At 45.6% G+C, this 19,250-nt stretch overlaps 2 protein-coding genes across 2 annotated transcripts; both read right to left on the bottom strand.

Moving 5' to 3' along the window:
- Positions 1-1,489: 1,489 nt before the first annotated feature.
- LOC124223747 (pro-resilin) lies at positions 1,490-5,163 on the bottom strand. Its single transcript, XM_046635983.2, has 4 exons — positions 5,078-5,163; positions 3,996-4,053; positions 3,351-3,473; positions 1,490-2,216 (listed from the first exon to the last, which is right to left on the bottom strand). Exons 1-4 carry the CDS (start codon positions 5,161-5,163, stop codon positions 1,965-1,967), a joined length of 519 nt encoding a protein of 172 aa, XP_046491939.1. The 3' UTR covers positions 1,490-1,964.
- Positions 5,164-5,685: 522 nt separating this feature from the next.
- LOC124223186 (resilin) lies at positions 5,686-9,408 on the bottom strand. The gene is made up of 4 exons (XM_046634941.2): positions 9,261-9,408; positions 7,412-8,833; positions 6,704-7,331; positions 5,686-6,634 (listed from the first exon to the last, which is right to left on the bottom strand). Exons 1-4 carry the CDS (start codon positions 9,267-9,269, stop codon positions 6,429-6,431), a joined length of 2,265 nt encoding a protein of 754 aa, XP_046490897.1. The 5' UTR covers positions 9,270-9,408; the 3' UTR covers positions 5,686-6,428.
- Positions 9,409-19,250: the final 9,842 nt, after the last annotated feature.

Here is a 19,250-nt window from a genome sequence, read left to right as displayed (position 1 = left end):
AATTATTTCGCGATGAAAATGAGCCTGGACTTTCGCTCGACGATAAATATTGATTCTCGAATTCCATCGTTCGGATTGAAACCGACTAGCGAATATTAGGCTGCTGATCGATGTCGAGGGCGAGGACACCGCACGGTGCATCCTGGTATCCTGATCCTTCGGGGCTTTGAAATCGATGTGACGAAACCCGTCAGGGATTAGCTAGTAATTCTGTGTTTGGTATATGATTTTCGTACGATTATCCAGACGATTGAATTACGTTTCGCGGAAGAGAATGAGAACGAAGAAGCAACCCTTCTTATCGCGATCTCGCTACACATCCTCAATTAATGCGTGATTTGAATTAATAATAGTACTCGGGTCGACGTTGATTCAAGGGATGATCGGCGGTACGCGATCTCCTTCAAACAAGGTCTGTCGAATCGATAGCGATGTAAATTCTGATATTACCTTATACCGTCGCATTTACCCTCCCCCCTGTGAAAACATATTACTGATCGGTATCGAAGGAGGAAAGAAGAAAAGTTCTTTCGCAAAACCAATTACGTTGCAAACGTTCCCCGCCCCCTCCCCCCCCCCCCCCCCTTCACCCCACCGTCTCCTGTCAATTCCTCCTCCCCCCCCCCCCCCCCCCCCCACCCGCCTTTCTTATACCACTCGACATCCCTCGGAGAAGACGAGATGCTCCCACGTGCCTCTTCCTTCGCTCGTATTATATGTAGGTACAGATAAATCGCATTATTCAAATTCCGGGGCACTCGATCGCCCGGAAATACCCCCGCAGTCCTGCCATCCGGTCGTTACTTTTACGCCGGTTTAACCGTTAAGATAAATATGTTATTGGGACCACCTTACTAAATTCCAATTCGGGGTAGCTAGCCGCCCAGCTCCCGAACGGAAACACGGATAACGACAGCAGCTGTTCACCCCCCACAGATGCTCTTTATATTCACTGGGATATACTTGAATTTGTATTCATACCGTGTATCATAAATTCACCTTTATGTAACATGAGACTGTAATGCACGTGTATTTTTCACTCTCGCATATTTTTTCACAATATCCTATATAAAATAATATTCGCGAGTTTAACAATAATTGCGATAATAACGACGACAGTAATAATAATAATAATCATAATAATAACAATAATAATAATGATAATAATAATAATAATAATACTAGTTATAATAATGACGGTAACAGCAACAATGATTCAGGCAATAAGGGAGATTAAGATTTGCGAATTCAACCACCATCGAGATACGCGGTTTTAAGACCCTGGCCTTAGGCAGACACGATTTGTCAGTGGATGCGATAATGTCGCGCAATTTCTTAGCCCTGCGACACGTAGCCCTTGTTAATCCACAGTCATAGAGACACGGACGCACACAGGCACATATATAGGTATACGTATAACGTAGAAATGTAAACATGCATTTGTGTATGCTGTGTAATAATTGCAGGATTATACCTAATTCCTTGAAAATTAGACGCAAAGGGAAATGCGGCGTAAAATATAATTGTTGGTGCTTTAGCTTAGCGCCCTGCTAATGTATACATATACACGTACATATGTTCGTGTGTGTGTGTGTGTGTGGGTGCGTATAGCCACGATTTATAAACGCGTTGACAAATAATAACAATCATCTTTCACCGGAAAGAAATTGCCTCGTAATTTAATATCCATCATCACCTCTCGCAGGAAATTCGTTCAGACGTTTGGATCCTCGTGGTACGAGTTTTTTGTTTTCTTTTCTTTTACAACGGAAATTCGCAACTCGAACAACGATTGGCAGAATATTTGCGATTGTCTTTTCGTATTATACCGGGGATAATTTTTCCCGTGTTTATTATCAGTTCTGTGACTCGATTGCCGAAGGACGAATGATTGGAGATAGGTAATTTATCGGAAACGCGCGGACACTGATCGACGATTTTACCAAAGTCTTCGATTCTGGTTTCTAGTATCTGTAACCCTCGCCACTTCCGCTTTGACCACCTGGAGCCGGAAACGAGGCTGTTCCCTCGTAGCGGACCATCGGACGATACCCACCGCCGTCTGCAACGTAGTCGACTATCTGGGTTCTACCATCCGGCAGTAGAACGTGGTAGCTTCCGGTCGCCTCGTCGTCCTTCCGCATTTCCCGGTGACCGAAGTCCAGACCCGATGCTGCGTCCTGAACCTCGTACGAGAATTCGTAGTTCGCCGGATCCTGATCGAAAGATGCACAATTTTACGTTTAGATCGATTTGCGCGATTGGTTTGTGGCGGAGAATCGATCAGGTGATGAAATATGGTGACAAGATTACGCCTGAGTATCAGAGTTGTTCTCAAAATGGTCATTTTTTAATTTCGACAGGTTCACCTCCCAAGTTAGCTTTAAATAATTCAAAAATAATTTCCCAATTTTTTCAGATTTTCATTTCAACTTTAACCTGTGTCTGCAAGAGGGTGGATTTCCCCATTTCGCCCTTTCGGGGATACATTGAATTTACCCAACAGATTTCGATCAAATTTGGCGTAACAGGGTTTTTTGGATCGCCGATTACGAAACTGAACTCGAAATTTGAATATTCATAATGGCGGATCGAACATAGCGAACCAAAATCCCAAAAATCACTTGATGTTGCCATATTGGATCTACCATTCGGAATTTTGTAATTTTGAGTTCAGATTCGTAATCAGTGACCTTGAAAGCCCCTGAGTACCGAGTTTTATCAAAAGCGAATTATTTTTTGGATTTTCGTCAACGATATTGGATCCACAACTTTGAATTTTCAAATTTTTAATCAGTGACCCAAAATCCCCCTACACCAAATTGTGCCAAAATCCGTTAGGTAGATTTAATGCGCCCTGAAGGGCTTATATATATAATATTGAGACAAATTGAGATAAAAAAACTGAAAAACTTGGGGAATTATTTTTGAATTATTTGTGACGAATTTGAGAGGTGAGCCGGTCAAAATTCAAAAATCACCATTTAAATGTGTATAATTACGCAAAGTGCGCTCGGTATTTTAAAATGCCGAAGGTTTGGAACTTCTGCGGTGAAAAATGACTTGAAATCAATGGTGAACTCTTTCTTTGACTGAAAACGAGCTTTCTCAGAAAGACAATTAAGCTCTCCTCTTCACGATTGAAACCGACGAAGAGTCCTCATTTTTTTTTTATCTTTCTTCGACTCTGGCATAATTCTTCGTCAAGTACGGTAAGTCGGGTCAACATTGAGAGATAGGTGATTGGCAATTGAGCGGCGGGATTCGGCGAGATGAAACGAAGCACAGGAGAGTCCGGAATGAGGTTCGCAGGATGCGAGGGTTTAAATGTATTATGCATATGTACGTACGCCAGCCCATTCGTCGGGATGGCCGGCGGCAGGTCTTCCCGGTGAATTCCCAGTCGGTGGAAGGTACGCGGGTCCTTGGGGATCGGCCAGAACTGCCACCAGTAACGGCAACAAGAAAATCGTCTGAAAATTCAGTACGGTAGGGGGTTGAATATTGCAGGTGAAAACGTCCGTGCGCCGAAAGAAATCCTTTCGCCTTTCCAAACTGCACGAAAATGCGTCGTCGCGGTTTCGCAAAATTATTACACGATTCCGGCGCTTTCGCAGAACGCGAATTTCCGGTACACCCGATTACTTTTATGAATCGAATTTTTCCCCCATTCCTCAGTCTCGGTTCATAGTACATAGAACCCAACGTCGTCGTGGTATGGAAGTTAATCGCGCGTTCAAGTCGTTTCGAATTCCTCGAGGAAAATTGAAAAACCTTTACGACGGTTTACCAGTGGACCCTTATATTCGAGCTGCGGTTTAGAGGGTGGTTGGGAATTCCCTCCCTCTCTCTCCCCAATTTTACCGAACCAAATTTTTCATTTTTTTTTTTCCATGCACTTTCGCGGCGTATGAAGAAATTCGCGAAATTTCAACCCGTGTTTCATTGATTCATCGACTAGAGGTGAGGGGGAGAGGGAGGTTTTAATTATTCACCCTGTGTCTCGCAGGTGGGTCTGAATTGTGAGAACGAAAATGGTCCGCTGGTTCGAGTCTGGTTGCGCATCGACAATGAGTCTCTCAGGGGTTGGTGCTTGCAAGACGGTAACCGTGGCGACGCCTTCTTTCTCTTTCTCGCTCTAAGATTCTGCTGAGTGCCTATGCAGATGAATCAGATCTACTGGTTAAGTATTTGCAAATTATTTGAGCTGTCGCCAAGCCGAGTGCGGAGACTTGAATAAAATATAAGGAGCGAGGACTTCGAGGCGGACAATCGAATTGCGAGTCGCGGCGCTGCGCGGTTAAGCGCTAAGACAAACACCTGTTTCGAGCTTTTCCCGAAGCTTTGAAAGCGAATAACCGCTTCTTAGTTTCTTGTTTTTTAGGCGAAAGAAACAGTATTATCAGCTTTACCCACCTTTTCCAACATGGCGCTACTTCTTCTTCTTCTTCTTTTTCTTCCTCTTGGCGGATTGCGAGGACCGTTATCAGGCGTCGAAAGGGAGACTGAGATGAGCCGAGAAAACGTCGCCACCTTTTATACCTAGAACCGCATCGTCATCAGCGGGTACCGGAATGAAACACAGACCCGGGAATACAGTAATTTGGAGAATACGGTATGCATCACGGTAATTATATTTAATAATAAAACCGCAGATCCCGCGAAGTGGGAGCGGGAAACCGGCGATGTTGCGACGCAGGTAAAACACGTCTCAAATTCCGATGGATCGTCGATCGATGATCGAGGACGCTGCGAGTTCCTCGGCTAGAAAAAATATTCAGTCCGATCCTTAGCGGCGTTCGAATTGCGCAGGCATTATTATAACACGGGAAGAAAGTTCTTCCTCCTGATATCCTAATGCACATTAGATGAGCTCGAGAGTACGAGTTTGTCTCGGTCGCACGTGAGCCGATTACGAAAGTCTTGAGACAGAGTGCAGCAGCCGGCGCCGAGGTGCATCCACCACTCTCTCTGGGTAAAAATTTAGCCGGTGCACTGCGGTGCAGCAATCGATTACGTGCATCGGAGGCGGCGAGCATCTCTCGAAGATGTTCCTGTTACTCTTGGCAGCTGTTACGTGTGAGCGCCGAGTCTCACTTTCAGTACCGCTGCGGCCCGATTCACCGTTACAGTTTTATATCCAGGTTCGAGCCTGCGGTGCATCGGGAGATTCGAAGAAGGAAAAAGAACCAGAAGCCCAAGAAGAAGAAGAAGAAGAAGAAGATTAACACAACTTCTCCGCGAGATTTTACCCGTATTAACGATTGCGAAAATTTCTTACCGCATCGGTTTACACAGTATGCCGTATACTTACGCTCCTTGAGTCGAATAAACTGCTGCAGTTGTGCTAAATATTTACATCTTCTGCCCCAACGGCAAATGGCTTGAAAATTAAATCGTTCTACAGTCTATACCCGTTGTCGCAGCTTTTGTGGTTGGTCTAAAATATAGTTCAGGATATATTTGACGCTGTGTTGGTTACAGTTTGTTTTTTTTTTTTTTTTTTGAATTAGGTAGCTCATGATGAAGTAACTAATTGCGAAAAGCTCGTGCAAGGCTTCGATACCGACGAGATTTCACGTGACGGTGAACCCAAACTTTAAGAGGCATTAGTTTTGGACGATTTAGGATAAAATTTTAGCTATGTGTTGATTTGAGGAAGAAAATAAGTCAGTACAATTTACCTAGATACGCAAGCATTGTATAATGTCTTATGTTTATTATTATTATTTGTTATTTTTCATAAATTGTGAATAATTCAATACGGTGATACACAAAGATGATCGAGACTATAGCAACCGCACGATCCCGAGTTACAGGTATAAACTATGAGAGATGCGTAGTGAGATCTGATTAAATACATATAAGAGAAAATAAAAAACAAGACTAAAAATTAATTAGAAGTTTTACTACTTTGTGATATAGGAGAAACGGAACGAACTCTACTGATGCAACTGGCAAACATGCCGGACGAAAATTGAATAAGAGAGATCAAACTTGTCGAATTAAGTGAGCATGATTGTATAACGTATCGTTGACCTCGAGCCATCCTTGAAAATCCTGAGGCTGATCTCGGGGCCGAGATCTGGGATAATGGATGATTACATTATACGGGTGACATGATCGGAATCAGAGCTTGTTTCGCGTTACGCGTTAAATAAAACTAGGTATACTGCGTATTGTACGATTATAACGTACGTTATAGCGGCTTGATGATATAATAATGATAATAACATATATAACACGAGAATGTGATTACACAGTATATATGTATATAGTATGTAAATTATACGTTTGTATGTCTGTGCGTGTATGGCTAAATGAAAAACAATAAGTTAATCCGGTAAGTCGATATTATCGTCCGCGGGAACGTTCGTACAAAATACATTATATAACAGGCCATTTGTGTCTAACTAAATCGGTGCGGATTAGTATTGATAACCTCCGTTAGCCGCCGCGTCACCTCCGCTCCCCGACGGGTAACCGCCCCCGTTTCCACCCCCGTTACCGCTGCTCGGACCCCCGGAAGAGTAGCCACCATTCCCGTTTCCGCCTCCACCACCACCACCGCCTCGTCCGCCTCCGAATCCACCGTTTCCACCGTTTCCTGATGGTCCGCCGGACGGGTAACCGCCTGTGAAGTCCCGAGTTCAAGTTTGCCGACTAACGCCATTTTGCTTTTTTCATTTGGCGAAATACTCACCGCTTCCGCTGCCTCCGAATCCTCCGCCGTTACCGCCACTTGAACCACCCGCAGAGTAGCCCCCGTTACCGTTCCCGTTTCCGTTACCTCCGCCGAATCCGCTGCTTCCAGGTCTTCCAGAAGAGTATCCACCGCTTCCACCTCCGTTGCTACCAGGTCCTCCCGAAGAATATCCACCGTTTCCGCCTCCATTGCCTCCGGGTCCTCCGGAAGAGTATCCACCGTTTCCGCCTCCGTTGCCTCCGGGTCCTCCGGAAGAGTATCCACCGTTTCCGCCTCCGTTGCCTCCGGGTCCTCCGGAAGAGTATCCACCGTTTCCGCCTCCGTTGCTACCCGGCCCGCCGGAGGGGTAACCGCCGTTTCCACCGGAACCGGAACCTCCGTTGCCGCCATTTTCGCCTGGTCCACCGGAGCCGTAACCCTCGGATCCAGCCTCACCTTCGTACCTTATTTGAGGTTTGAATCCGTCCTGATCAGCCTCGTATTCGACTATCTGTTTCCTGCCGTCGGGAAGGAGGACGTTGAATTCACCCTGAGCTCTGTCGCCATCACGAGTTTCGGTGTGTCCAAAGTTGCTGCCGGATTCGTCGTCCTTTACTTCGTAGGAGAACTCGTACTTCGCCGGTTCCTGAATTTTCGTTTCGTCTTTTGTTTCAGAAAAATTGGGGTATGTGCTAGGAGGAGATTTGGGGCTTCGGTTGTACTCACGTTTCCACCATCTTCACCGCCCTCGCTGCCGTATCCGCTCCCACCACCTCCGCTGCTACCACCATTTTCAAATCCTCCGCCGTTTCCTCCGGGCCCACCAGATGCGTAACCATCGGCCCCTCCACCGCCGCCTCTGTTGGCACCTGCAGCAGGGGCTCCATAGCTGTCAGAAGGATTGCCACCTCCGAATCCACCTCCGTTTCCTCCCGCGCCAGGAGCACCGTAGCTGCTTGATGGTCGGCCAGCTCCGCTTCCTCCATTTCCATTACCGTTGCTACCTCCTCCAAATCCACCACCGTTGCCTCCGGCACCAGGGGCTCCGTAACCACTCGATGGTCTACTTCCTCCGTTGCCTCCAGCACCTCCAGCACCTCCTGGCGCTCCGTAGCTACTTGATGGCCTACCGCCTCCATTTCCACCTCCGAAACCTCCACCGTTGCTTCCTGGCCCACCTGGAGCTCCGTAGCTGCTTGATGGCCTACCACCTCCGCTTCCGCCTCCATTTCCACCTCCATTTCCACCTCCGAAACCTCCACCGCTGCTTCCTGGCCCACCTGGAGCTCCGTAGCTGCTTGATGGCCTACCACCTCCGCTTCCACCACCGTTTCCGCCACCGTTTCCACCTCCCAAACCTCCGCCGTTGCTTCCTGGTCCACCCGGAGCTCCGTAGCTGCTCGATGGTCTACCACCTCCGCTTCCGCCACCGTTTCCACCACCGTTTCCACCTCCAAAGCTTCCGCCGTTGCCTCCTAACCCACCTGGAGCTCCATAATTGCTCGATGGTCTACCACCTCCGCTTCCGCCACCATTACCACCACCGTTTCCACCTCCGAAACCTCCGCTGTTGCTTCCCGGTCCACCCGGAGCTCCGTAGCTGCTCGATGGTCTGCCACCTCCGTTTCCACCATTTCCACCGAATCCACCCCCGTTACTTCCTGGTCCACCTGGCGCACCGTAGGAGCTCGATGGTCTGCTACCGCCATTTCCATTTCCACTTCCGCTTCCACCTCCTCCAAACCCACCTCCGTTACCGCCAACGCCTCCGGGTGCGCCGTAGCTACTTGATGGTCTGCCGCCGCCGTTTCCGCCATCACCACCTCCAAATCCATTTCCACCACCGTTACCGCCTGCACCAGGCGGTCCGTAGCTGCTAGATGGCTTGCCACCACCAGAAGGACCGCTGCCACCTCCAAAACCTGGTGCTCCATACTGGTTTGACGGGGGACCACCACCGCCCCCGGAATTACCGCCGCCTCCAAAACCTGGTGGACTGTATTGATCCGACGGCGGTGCACCGCTGCCTCCAAAACCTGGGGAACCGCCGCCACCGTTTTGTCCACCTCGACCCGGTGGCAGATACGAATTCACCGGCGGCTCTGGCCGCGCTAGAGCTAACGCCATTATGGCGGTGGCTAGGACACACTGGAAAGTAACGATAACAGTGTTAAAATATCGATGAGTTTGTTGGTCGCGGTCACATTGTTTTGCAGCCGACTCGTAATTGGGAGGCGAAAACAACTGGTAAGGAGGAGGTTTCGAACTACAGTCTTCGAACTTTTTCATCTAATCTCGGAATCTTCAGAATTCGTTAGAATCTCAACGTGGAAAGCATTTTTGGGAGATGAAAAATTTAAGATTCAGAAGTGAATCTCTTGGGTTTACGACACTCCAATACACTGAATAAAACACGAAGCTCACCTTGAACTTTTAGATCAAATATCGGAATCAATCAAGGAAGGAAATATCTCGACAGAAAAATCATTTTCACAAATCTTAAAATCAACGGACTAGAAACGAATCTCTTCGACTCGCAGTGGCTTTAACACTATGAATCGACTATGAAACTCACCTTGAACATCTCAAATATCCGTGCGTTGAGCGATAAAGATTTTCACCAACGGTTGAAGCGCAATGTGATTTCGCGATGGTCGGGGCTCTGATACCTTGTTTTCCAAGGATGAGCCAGCACCACAGAGTGGTGTTCAGCGAATGATAAACCCTTGAAGCAGATCGTCTTTATATACCCCCTAAGCATCGGCTCATCCGTGATTCTCGATCATGGATTTCGTGCAACGAGGCTAAGATTTACTGCAGCGTTGATGCACCGCTCCGTGTCTTCTCTGCATCGGTAGTGGTGCAGAGTGGGTAAGCGGGGGCAGAGAGAACCGCTCAAAGACATCGAAGACAACGTCGTCACCTACGGATCATGGATCTTTCCGCTTATTCCTTGAGCCTGCAACCGCTCTCGTTACGAGATCCGATTTCTGCATCCACGTGGAGCAATCGGTCATTATCTCACAATGATCGGCTCAAACAGTACGCGATGGTATCCATTATGCTCATCAGCACCCAACTAATTCGGCATAACCACTCGATATTTCTCAATCAATAAAAGCTATGAAACTTTTGTGGTTAAGGAGCCTTGGATAATGCACGGAAGTAATCGTAGGCTGCACCACTTATCAGCTGTTAACGAAGTAACAAAAGTAAAACGATGTCTCGGTAATTCTTGCATTCTTCTTGTCTTCTACCGCCAAGAGGATGACAATTTTTTTGCAAACTTCCCGGCGTTATTTGGTCAAAAATCGTTCCTAATTCCTGCTCAAAAATCAATGACTGCAGAAGTACTGAAATTCTTTATCTTTGAATATGTCAAATTTCCTCACTTGAGCTTTCCTCTTCATTTTGAATTCCCCAACATCGTTCTCCACCTTCTTCTTCGACAATTACCGCTGGATTCTCGCAAGTTCGATATCTCTTCTTCACAGTAACCAGTTTTCGATTTGCGATCATCAATGATAACAGCCGATTCGTTATTTCTCTTCTAATATTGGTTTCGATGTGAAGAAATTGGGTTCCTTTAACGGGTATTAAGGATCGTATAAATCGTCGCATCTGATGAGTCGCCAGTGCGTTGCAGCTGTTGGAGCCTGAGGCAGAGGACGAAAGAGATACGGGAAGTCACTAAGAGGACGAGAATTTCGCATCGGAGAGTGAATTGACCGGGTTATAAAAGTCGGAATGCATAACACATGTCTGTGAGAAGAAGACCAGGTATACCGGCACATCGCGCATTCTTCGATTGAAGTGGCAGCGAGTTGCCGCGCTGTAATTATGTAACGATATATTGTGAGGCCGCCTTTGATTTATATTACAGTTTCGAGCCTTCTACAACTCCGTGTGGTCTAGTTAGCCGTGCGTCTCATCGCTTAATGACTCAATTCGCTCGTGTTGCAAGTGAAGTGAAAAGAGCCGGTGAATTGAACGATATAAAACAAAACAAAAAAAAAGAAAAAATCTCACCGAAGATAAGTCGCTGCTGTAAAATTATCGCTCCTCAATCACTGTCAAGAACCACGCTGAAAAGAACGCTATAAAGAAAAATGTAAACGATCGAACGATTGAGTCCGATTTTAGTCTATTACCATTCCCCGATCTTCCACTCCGGCTAATGAAGTCCTCGATATTTTCTTCCAAGATATGCTTGGCGATTTTTTCCCGACTTCAAGGCGATCGTTTCGGATCTTTGCACCGTACAGCGATCTCTGTTTGCTCAATACATCGTAGTACGGAATGACAATGCGAGTATTTTACTTACATAATTAGCTCGAGGTTTAGCACTGGTGCAACGTGGGTAGATATGGATGAGTACCAGCCAGCAGAGAGAGAACGAGAGAGAGAGAGAGTGAGATAGAACTGCAAATAGTTTCGCAACTAGGACGTATGTATCATCGGTCTCCGTGCTCCTCGCGCACACACGTATGTGGATGCGCACAACCGTACGTGTGGGTATATAGTCGACAATACGCCTCATTCCACATTGTCGCCAGCCGGCGCATCCTGGTCTAGATAATCGATTTCGCAAAGGAGAATTTCGCACGTATCGCATCAACGCGCGCGCTATGCACTAAGAAACGGGGAATTCTCACTTCGAATTTCAGCCTCGGAATGAGTTATTATATTTTCACGATCACACGCGAAAGCGTTTCCCTCTCCTTCTCCTCTTCTTCATTTCGTACGTGGCTCAGCGCTGCAGCAGCATATCCACCGGAAGTGAACCCGGAAGCTTCAGCAGCTGCAGCGCGACACGGAGAAAATTGGATCGCGAAGACAATCTTATGCGTTCGCCTGCGTCCGCCGAGTTGAAGGAATTGTAACACCGTCTGGTCTCAGTTTTCCTTTCTTTTTGTCAATGCGTTTATTTTTTTATTTTATTATTACGATCATTGTTGTGCTCCTACAAGTTTCCTCGAGCGACTCGCCGACGGTAGAATATCGGAAAAACTCGAGTTTCCATTATAATATCAACTGAAAATTGACTCACGACTCGGATCCAATCTACGAGCTTATTTTACAAGGTCGAGATCCCGCGCGATTTGCGAGTATTATAATAACCGCTCGGTATAACTATTTCTGGAAGCTGTCAGGTAGGAAAAACAATCATATACCTACCACGCGTACAATGTAAGTACATGCACGCAAAATGATCTAAATACTTGTGGCTGCGGTATGAAATTATTCGAAATAATAAGCACCGTGACTCGGTTTCGCTGTATGCATTTATTCTCGTCATCCTCTCGAGCATTCGCAGATTTTACTACGCGCGATGATTTCACATCCCGATTGCGGAATCACGTGTCGATTTTCAGCAAAAACAAATACAAAAAAAAAAAAAAAACGAACAAGTTTACCGCATATCCGTACTCGTAAGCAAATCGTTCTACAACGTTCAAATCTTTCCCCCTCATCTTCTCTCTTGAAAATCGTTTCCGATATTTTTTTTTTTTTAACCGCATATAGCTTAGAATATAAGCGAACGATGCAACGCGAGGCGATATGTACGCTACGGTTGGAACATCGTGGAGATTTTTTTTTCCTCCTCTCCCCCTTGCGCAAACGGCTGCAAAGTCGAGGATTGAAGAGCGAGCCGACTCCGGTTAGGTAAAGGAATACCGACGTATGTATCCGTGATCCATGCGCGGTGTGGGTGTACCAAGGATGTGGGTAACACGCTCGCTCCGCTACCACATCATCTTTTATCCTCATCCCCGATACGTGTAACACACCTGAAACTCTTATCTCTATATTTTACGATATGACACAATACCGGCGTGCCGTTTTTTACGTCAAGCCTCGAACCGAAACGAAATTCTACCCCGGTCCATCCCTTCGTGCACACGCCAAAGTATAACAATAAGTGACACGTTTTATGACCCGTTTCTACACCCTTCGCGGAAATCGATCCACGTGCTTAGGAAACTTTACGAGAATTATTAATATCGCGCGTAAGAGATATCAACGATTGTATTTCGTGGGATTTTCAACGTCTGTCTTATTATTTTTACACCTTACCTCGCCGATTATTCGACCAAAAATTATAATTTTCCGGTATACCGAACGGTGATATTTTGATAAAATTTCTTTCTCAGGTTCATTGTTTTGCAATTTTTTTTTATCTTTATTTAGACGAGCTTTAAGAAAAACCAGAACTGTGATAGGAAAAGAAACCCTTGCGTACGTAAAACCCTGAGAAACTCACCGTGTACAATTTATTCCATTCTTTTTCACCAACGCCGCTTGCGTAAAATGAATTGTATAGTATCAGCCCAGAGAAACGCGAACGGATTTGAATCGTGGGTGAAAAATTACTACGCCGCACACCGTCTATCGAAAGATGTACGCTTAACGTGTTGTCTATAGTCCGAGAAGAGTTGCAGTTACAGTTGGCCAATCGTATGTGTGTTCCAATTTAGAAAATATCTGCTACAGATCTTCTCATCTGCGGATAGACGGTATATCCGAGCATCGGATCGGCAGCTGAATGCGATTGCGGAATCTTTTTTATGCGAACCGTGAATAAATACCGCGGATCTCCGAGACGGTTGCACACTGCGATAGTCGCGCTCGTTTCTGACGGATCTATGGATCTGTGGATCCGGAATTGTCGAATATATTCACCACCGAGAACAGGTATCGCCGATTCTTACACCCCTGAACGATTTTTCCATTCTCTGATTTGACAGCTTTGACGATATTTCACTGCTTTATTACGCTAACTCTTTGGCTTTGTTCTGGCCTTTGTTCAAAAGGACGTAAACCTGGCGGCTAACCAGATTTTATCTCGCATCGTTAGAACTTTATTTACACATTTACATGCCGCGGTTAGATTCTGGCATCGAGATACTGGCTTCTCTTCTCATATATTTGTGCTCCAGTGTCTGCTTGGCAGACTCCTGGAAATGAGTACCGAGTTCCGAACACGTTCGGCAAGTTGCATCGCTCCGCTTGGCGGTCCTGACAGTGAAACGCTCAGAGGCCACCCCTTCCACCCCCGAGACGTTCGGGGAATATTCAAATCCGGTTAACGTTTTCCTCATATCTGATGACAGTTGATAGATTAACGAGAATCTTGTAAGAAGTAGCATTGTAACGATGGAAAGGGATCAGATTTCTCTAAAGGATACCGATTACCTAATCGTTATTCAGTCGTTCTATCGATTCTTGTTCGCGAGTTCGTTGAAAGTCGTCTTTTTTTCTTTGTCTCACTCTTCTTCTTCGTTAAATAGAAATAGGGACTCGCAAGTTCTGGGTAAATATTTAATATTAAACGGTTTGATTTTTTTTTTACCTACTGTAACAACTTTAAAACAGTATCTCCATTTTCTGTGTTATAAATCCAGCTTAAAATCGCAAAAAACTCATGGCTATAGTGTGATTTACAGGGTTTAACAATGGAATGAATGACGTTGGACAGTTTCAACAATGCTCAAAATCTAGGTCGAGTCTTCAGCTACGCTCTGAGCTTTGTTTGAACTCTTCAGCACCCTCTGTGCCAGAGTGATCTGTCGGAAAACACGAATTAAACATTTTCCGTGCCTTTGAAATATAGGTATTCACAGAAGTACTCCGAGTACTGGAGAGTTGAAATTTTGATCGTATTGTGGGTGCAGATTTCATCTAAATTTTAAGACTTGTCACAACTTTGCAGAGCTTTTTCAAGGAATCAAGGAATTTGTCAAACATGACTACAAAAATGTTTTCTCGTGTTTCGAATAACAATTTACAAAAATGGTATACCTACGAGGTGGTTCAAACAAAGCTCACAATTTTTAGACAAGTCTTAAAGTGCACCTTGAATTTCGTTTGATCACTTGCCATGTATTAGTGTATCGAAAAACAGTAAAAAGGCAAAATCGATTTAATTCCCGCGTTTCTTCTCCACTTCCACATTCCAAAATTGTTTTCACAAACAGAGTATCCAATTAACAAATCTGCGTAAAAGTGAGGATGCTTAAAAACTATTCTCATGTATAATGCATGTGAATTTAAAGCAAGCCCGATTGCACAATATAAGGAATAACTCCGAACCGTCTCTGCCGCGATATTCAATGCATCGAGAAAAGCACAAGACACGCACGCTCAGTGAATAACTGAGTTGAGATTTTCATTGTTATACGTGAGTCGATATCACCGCTTGAGATTCATCGAGCATCTGAACTCATAGAGCCGGATAGAATACGAGAAAATATTCCCACGCAGTCCATTTCCGTCGATATTCCGTCGGGTCAAAATACTTCAGAGTTTAAGCTTTGGCGAAAAATTTGTAACGAGTAACGGAAATATTTACGTCGGAAGCTACGTGTCGCGGTAATTGTGTAGATTATTTGAAAGAGGGGAATGTTTGGGCCAACGATTTTGCAGGATAAGAAGGAAAACGGTGAAAAGAGAAGGCGGAAAGTTGAAGCTGAGCTTTTGCACGTAACGCCGCTCTGATATTGGTTGTATCTTCCCGTTTCTGGACGTATGTGGAAACCGATGTACGAAAGGAACGGCCGCCGCGCTGTCTTCATATATAAGTGAAATATCTCTGCAGGTTGTGTAACGCTGCGCCCTGACTCCGCCGTTCCTAGATTTTTCTCTATTTTTACCGCCCGCCATTGCCTTATCCTCTTGAATTCCACGTCCAGCTCCCGAGATTCTCATCCCTACAGTGCATCGGTATGAAACATTCCCGATATCGTCCACTCCCATAATGTATACCCACACGAAGAGCCGAGGGTATCTTGCCGTTTCGTAATACGGAGGGTAAGAAATCTCTGAAACAAGTTTTACCGCCGAGAATCGATGATTGGCAAAAGATTTACCCTTTCTATTCTATTCATACAGTAAGTCTGATTAAAGTTTTATAACACAGGTCAGCAAAGAAATAATTTTCTTTTTTTGTTCTTAGTCTCTGTCGAGATGGATAAATTTTGATTCTATCATGGCCAAAACCTTTATTAATTAGTTATAAAGTTTGTTTTTGTGTGTTTTACCTTGACAAATAAGTCTTGAAGATTTTGGTTGATCGCTAATACGGGTGCCTGTTCGGAAGAAAAAGAAATACGTTTTTTATCAAGCATTTCGTTTAATTTATTTTCAAGGTTCGAAGTTTGACAAGGGGATTTGAATTCAGCGTGAATGAATATCATGCAAGAAAAAGCAACGCGATCGGTTAAAAATTTATAGTAACGTATTTCCATACCTTGTACATTATACGAACACTAAGCTAGAAAGTAGGAAGATGTAAGAAAATCGAGACATGTAAATCGTTAATGGGTGTCGTGACTGCAGTGCCAGTCGAGTGGGTTCGCTCTGATTTGTTTCAAGTCACGTGAGGACGTGGAAATTTTTTTCCTCTCTCCTTTTCCTCAGGACTTCGTGTCGTCAACGTCGTTCTTGGGTTCATTTATATACTTTTCCCAGGTTGTATAGGTTATATACGTACCAGCTAAGCAGTCAAGCAGCGCGTGACGCCCCCGAACTCACGTCAATAAAGCAGAAATGCCGGTGTGCAGTTTGAACTAAAAGTGTATGAATCAACCGAACGAGGAATGAATATATATATACACATCAATTGATTTGTGTGACAGATTTGGGGGGTGAAATCGGATCACGAAAGCAGCGTCTGGAACTTTTCTGCACTTGTAGAGAGAGGGTAGAACATATTTTGAAAGCTGGATGGGATTTTCATAGGAATTATTAACGATACACGAACGATTGATCACTGATGGTACTTGCCGAACATTAGACATCAACAGCTGGGATCGATGACTGTTTTATCGACCGCGGATGTTTGATCGGTCGGTATTTCAGTGGGTGACATGACCAAGGAGGTGATCTTGATCAAAAATTGAAGAAGATCAGCGAACGCAAAATAACCTTGAAGGAATTTCTTTGCAAATCAATGAAATTCTGTTTTCTAGAGCGCTTGCGAGTCACACGGTGTAATGCAAGTATTTCACCGATCCATAATTTCACGCAGAATATTTGGCGAGTATGATGCGGTCCCGAAAGAATTTCGGAAGGTGGAGGTAAGGCGTTGCGCCGAAGCTGCAGGTGATATACGGTTATGGGTAATCGCCTAATTGATCCAAGGCGAATTTCACCAGCCGAGCCAAGAGATTCCTTGATACGTATTTTATTTTTATGGGATTTTCACCAGGCGTTCACAGTCTAAATCATCGAGTAAAATATGAGCCAATTTTTGCAAAGTGTTCGCTTCCCCGCTCTCCCTACTTACTTTTTGTTACACTCCGATCCGCTGCGCCCCTCGTCCCTTTCAGCTGTAAATCAACGGTGTTTGTAAGATGAAAAATTAAAACGCGTACGTCACCTTTCTGACACCCAGCTTACACCGTCCTCGCTAAGATACTGAGATACCTTCTCCTATGCAAATTCCGTCCTCCTATAATACTTTAGCGGTGTGTTATGCGTCAATTATTCAACCCCTGAGCCGTGTCGAGTATAAATCCACCCGACTTTTTCCTCGGGGTTCTTGAAACAATAAGAATCAAACCGCATCAACCTGAAACGTGGTTTTCAGACAGTGAATCCACGCAACGGAATAAAATGTCGGAAAAAAAACGGAGCTGATCCATGCGAGATGTATTAAATCTGATTTGTTACTTTAGTCATACATTGGAAGAAGTGCCAGTGTTGGCTTCGACCAAAGTTGGTCAGCACTGTTAGATGGACACTAAATCACAGTCTAAATAAGTCAACACCACGCTGTTCTTATACAATCTTAGTAGAAATACAGACTCGTCAGCATCTGATCTAATGAAGTATATTCCGACATGATTGAACTCGTAACTCGGCCAGATCCAGTTACACCTGGTTACATCCAATCAGATATGTTAAGATAAACGTGAAATCGTGACCTGATTGTATTTGCCGAGGCTGAAGTATTTCGAGATATGGTTATAAAGAGCTTTATGTAGCAATACTTTTCGCCCGAATGGTGAACCCGTCAATCAATTATTCACGGAGGTTTCGACCCCGCGGTTCCATATAAGTACGTAAGGTAGCCGACAAGTGCCTCAGCTAACGGTGGCGTTACAAACGCGAGGAGTCTCGTTGCAAATCGGTTTCTTTTGTGGAACCCTTGGTAGTGACCCAGAGGTCGGTCGTCTTTCTGGGGGTGATCCATCACCGGCTCGGGACTTGGACCACCCACGGGAGTCGGCAAGGAGCTTGGCTCCGAAGTGAAGAAGACGGAATAAGAAGAAGAAGAGGAAGAAGAGGAGGATGGAGAATAGGATGGAAAGGACCGGGCCCAGAGTGAGATGATTTCAATAACCAGGCGGCGTTATCAGTCCGTGGGTAGACAGGCGCACGTCGACATCGGGCAGGAGGACGAAGATGTGTCACCATCCCTTGGCACGAATGAAAACCTGGGTGCGGGGCATCCATCACCGCGATTTTCATCGCCACCGCGGTTTCGCAGGTCAACCAAAAGGCACGGCATTCAGGTTCTGTCTGGCCTCATCACGCCGCCTATTACCGGCTCATATCGCTGTTACCGTTTCATTTATTCTGCACCCAGGAGCCGGTCTCCTCTCTTCATTCACCAAGTTCAAGGAACGAAGACGAAGCTCTGCATCGCCGGCTGAAAAGCCCACCGCACTCCGTCAACGTCGAACTCCGAAACAGCCTCTTCGCGGTCTTCCCGAAATCGTTTCTTTCCCTTTGCCCTCCCTAACGACCTTGTCGCACCTCGCCTTGGCGCCCACGTAACCCACCACCCTTCGTTCCTCGATCTTTGTTCCTTTTCCTTCTAAGCTGTCGATACACTCCAGCCTACGCCCACAATTCCCCGTACTCAGATTCTATTTCCCCGTTCCACTTCCATCCACTAAATCAAACCTTCGCTCCAGCCACTTTATACTGATCCGCGAATTTACCCCACGCCTACCACCTTTCCTGTGACTGGTGTGTGACGTGAGGGGAAGAAGAAGTAAGCCTGCTATTTGGTAAAAAAAAATCCGTTTTATACCTTGAAGACAATGAGGAAGAGCAGAAAATTCATATAACGTTACCGTTAAAGCTGGCTGTTCTGTTACCAAAAGAACTCTCCAGTCTGGAAAAGCCTCTGTTTCGACCTTTGGGAGCCTTGAAAGGAGCTCCTTCGTTCCATTAAAGACGAACGCCGTTGAGCACCTGATCGCGGCACGCGGCTCGATGGCACAGTAACCTGCGGTGAGGTGCAACGAGGATGTGGAGTAAGAACCGGATGGCGAGATGCGCGGGGATGAGCTCATTAACAGATTCCAAGCAGCCTCCCACGCGGTTATGCAACGCACTTCAGCGGCTCTCAAACTGGGCCAAGTGTTCTATAATCTCGCGAGTCAACAGAATGCAAAGTCTGCAAGTGCGAAATCGAGACGCGGTGCGATGCACTTAGCCGATGGAGTGACGGTCGTGGATCGGTGTCCAGCAAATTCGGAAGAATGGCTACCACTTGATTGGGACACTGTTGGCTTGATGAGGTTTCGTCCGGTAGATACGTTGTTCGCTG

The sequence above is a fragment of the Neodiprion pinetum genome, chromosome 7 (genome assembly GCF_021155775.2).
Source record: "Neodiprion pinetum isolate iyNeoPine1 chromosome 7, iyNeoPine1.2, whole genome shotgun sequence".
NCBI lineage: Eukaryota > Metazoa > Arthropoda > Insecta > Hymenoptera > Diprionidae > Neodiprion > Neodiprion pinetum.
The sequence above is the reverse complement of the archived record's forward strand: the minus strand, read 5'-3'. Positions and strand labels throughout refer to the sequence as shown.

Coding starts and splice junctions, on each gene's coding strand:
- LOC124223747 (XM_046635983.2), bottom strand. CDS start 5,163: ATGCACCGCAGGCTCGAACCTGGATATAAAACTGTAACGGTGAATCGG. Junction 4,054..5,077: donor GTGAGACTCGGCGCTCACAC/GTAACAGCTGCC, acceptor ATGCGCAACCAG/ACTCGAACCAGCGGACCATT. Junction 2,217..3,350: donor ATCCCGACGAATGGGCTGGC/GTACGTACATAT, acceptor TCTTTCGATCAG/GATCCGGCGAACTACGAATT.
- LOC124223186 (XM_046634941.2), bottom strand. Junction 7,332..7,411: donor GCGGTGAAGATGGTGGAAAC/GTGAGTACAACC, acceptor ACGAAAATTCAG/GAACCGGCGAAGTACGAGTT. Junction 6,635..6,703: donor ATTCGGAGGCAGCGGAAGCG/GTGAGTATTTCG, acceptor GGGACTTCACAG/GCGGTTACCCGTCCGGCGGA.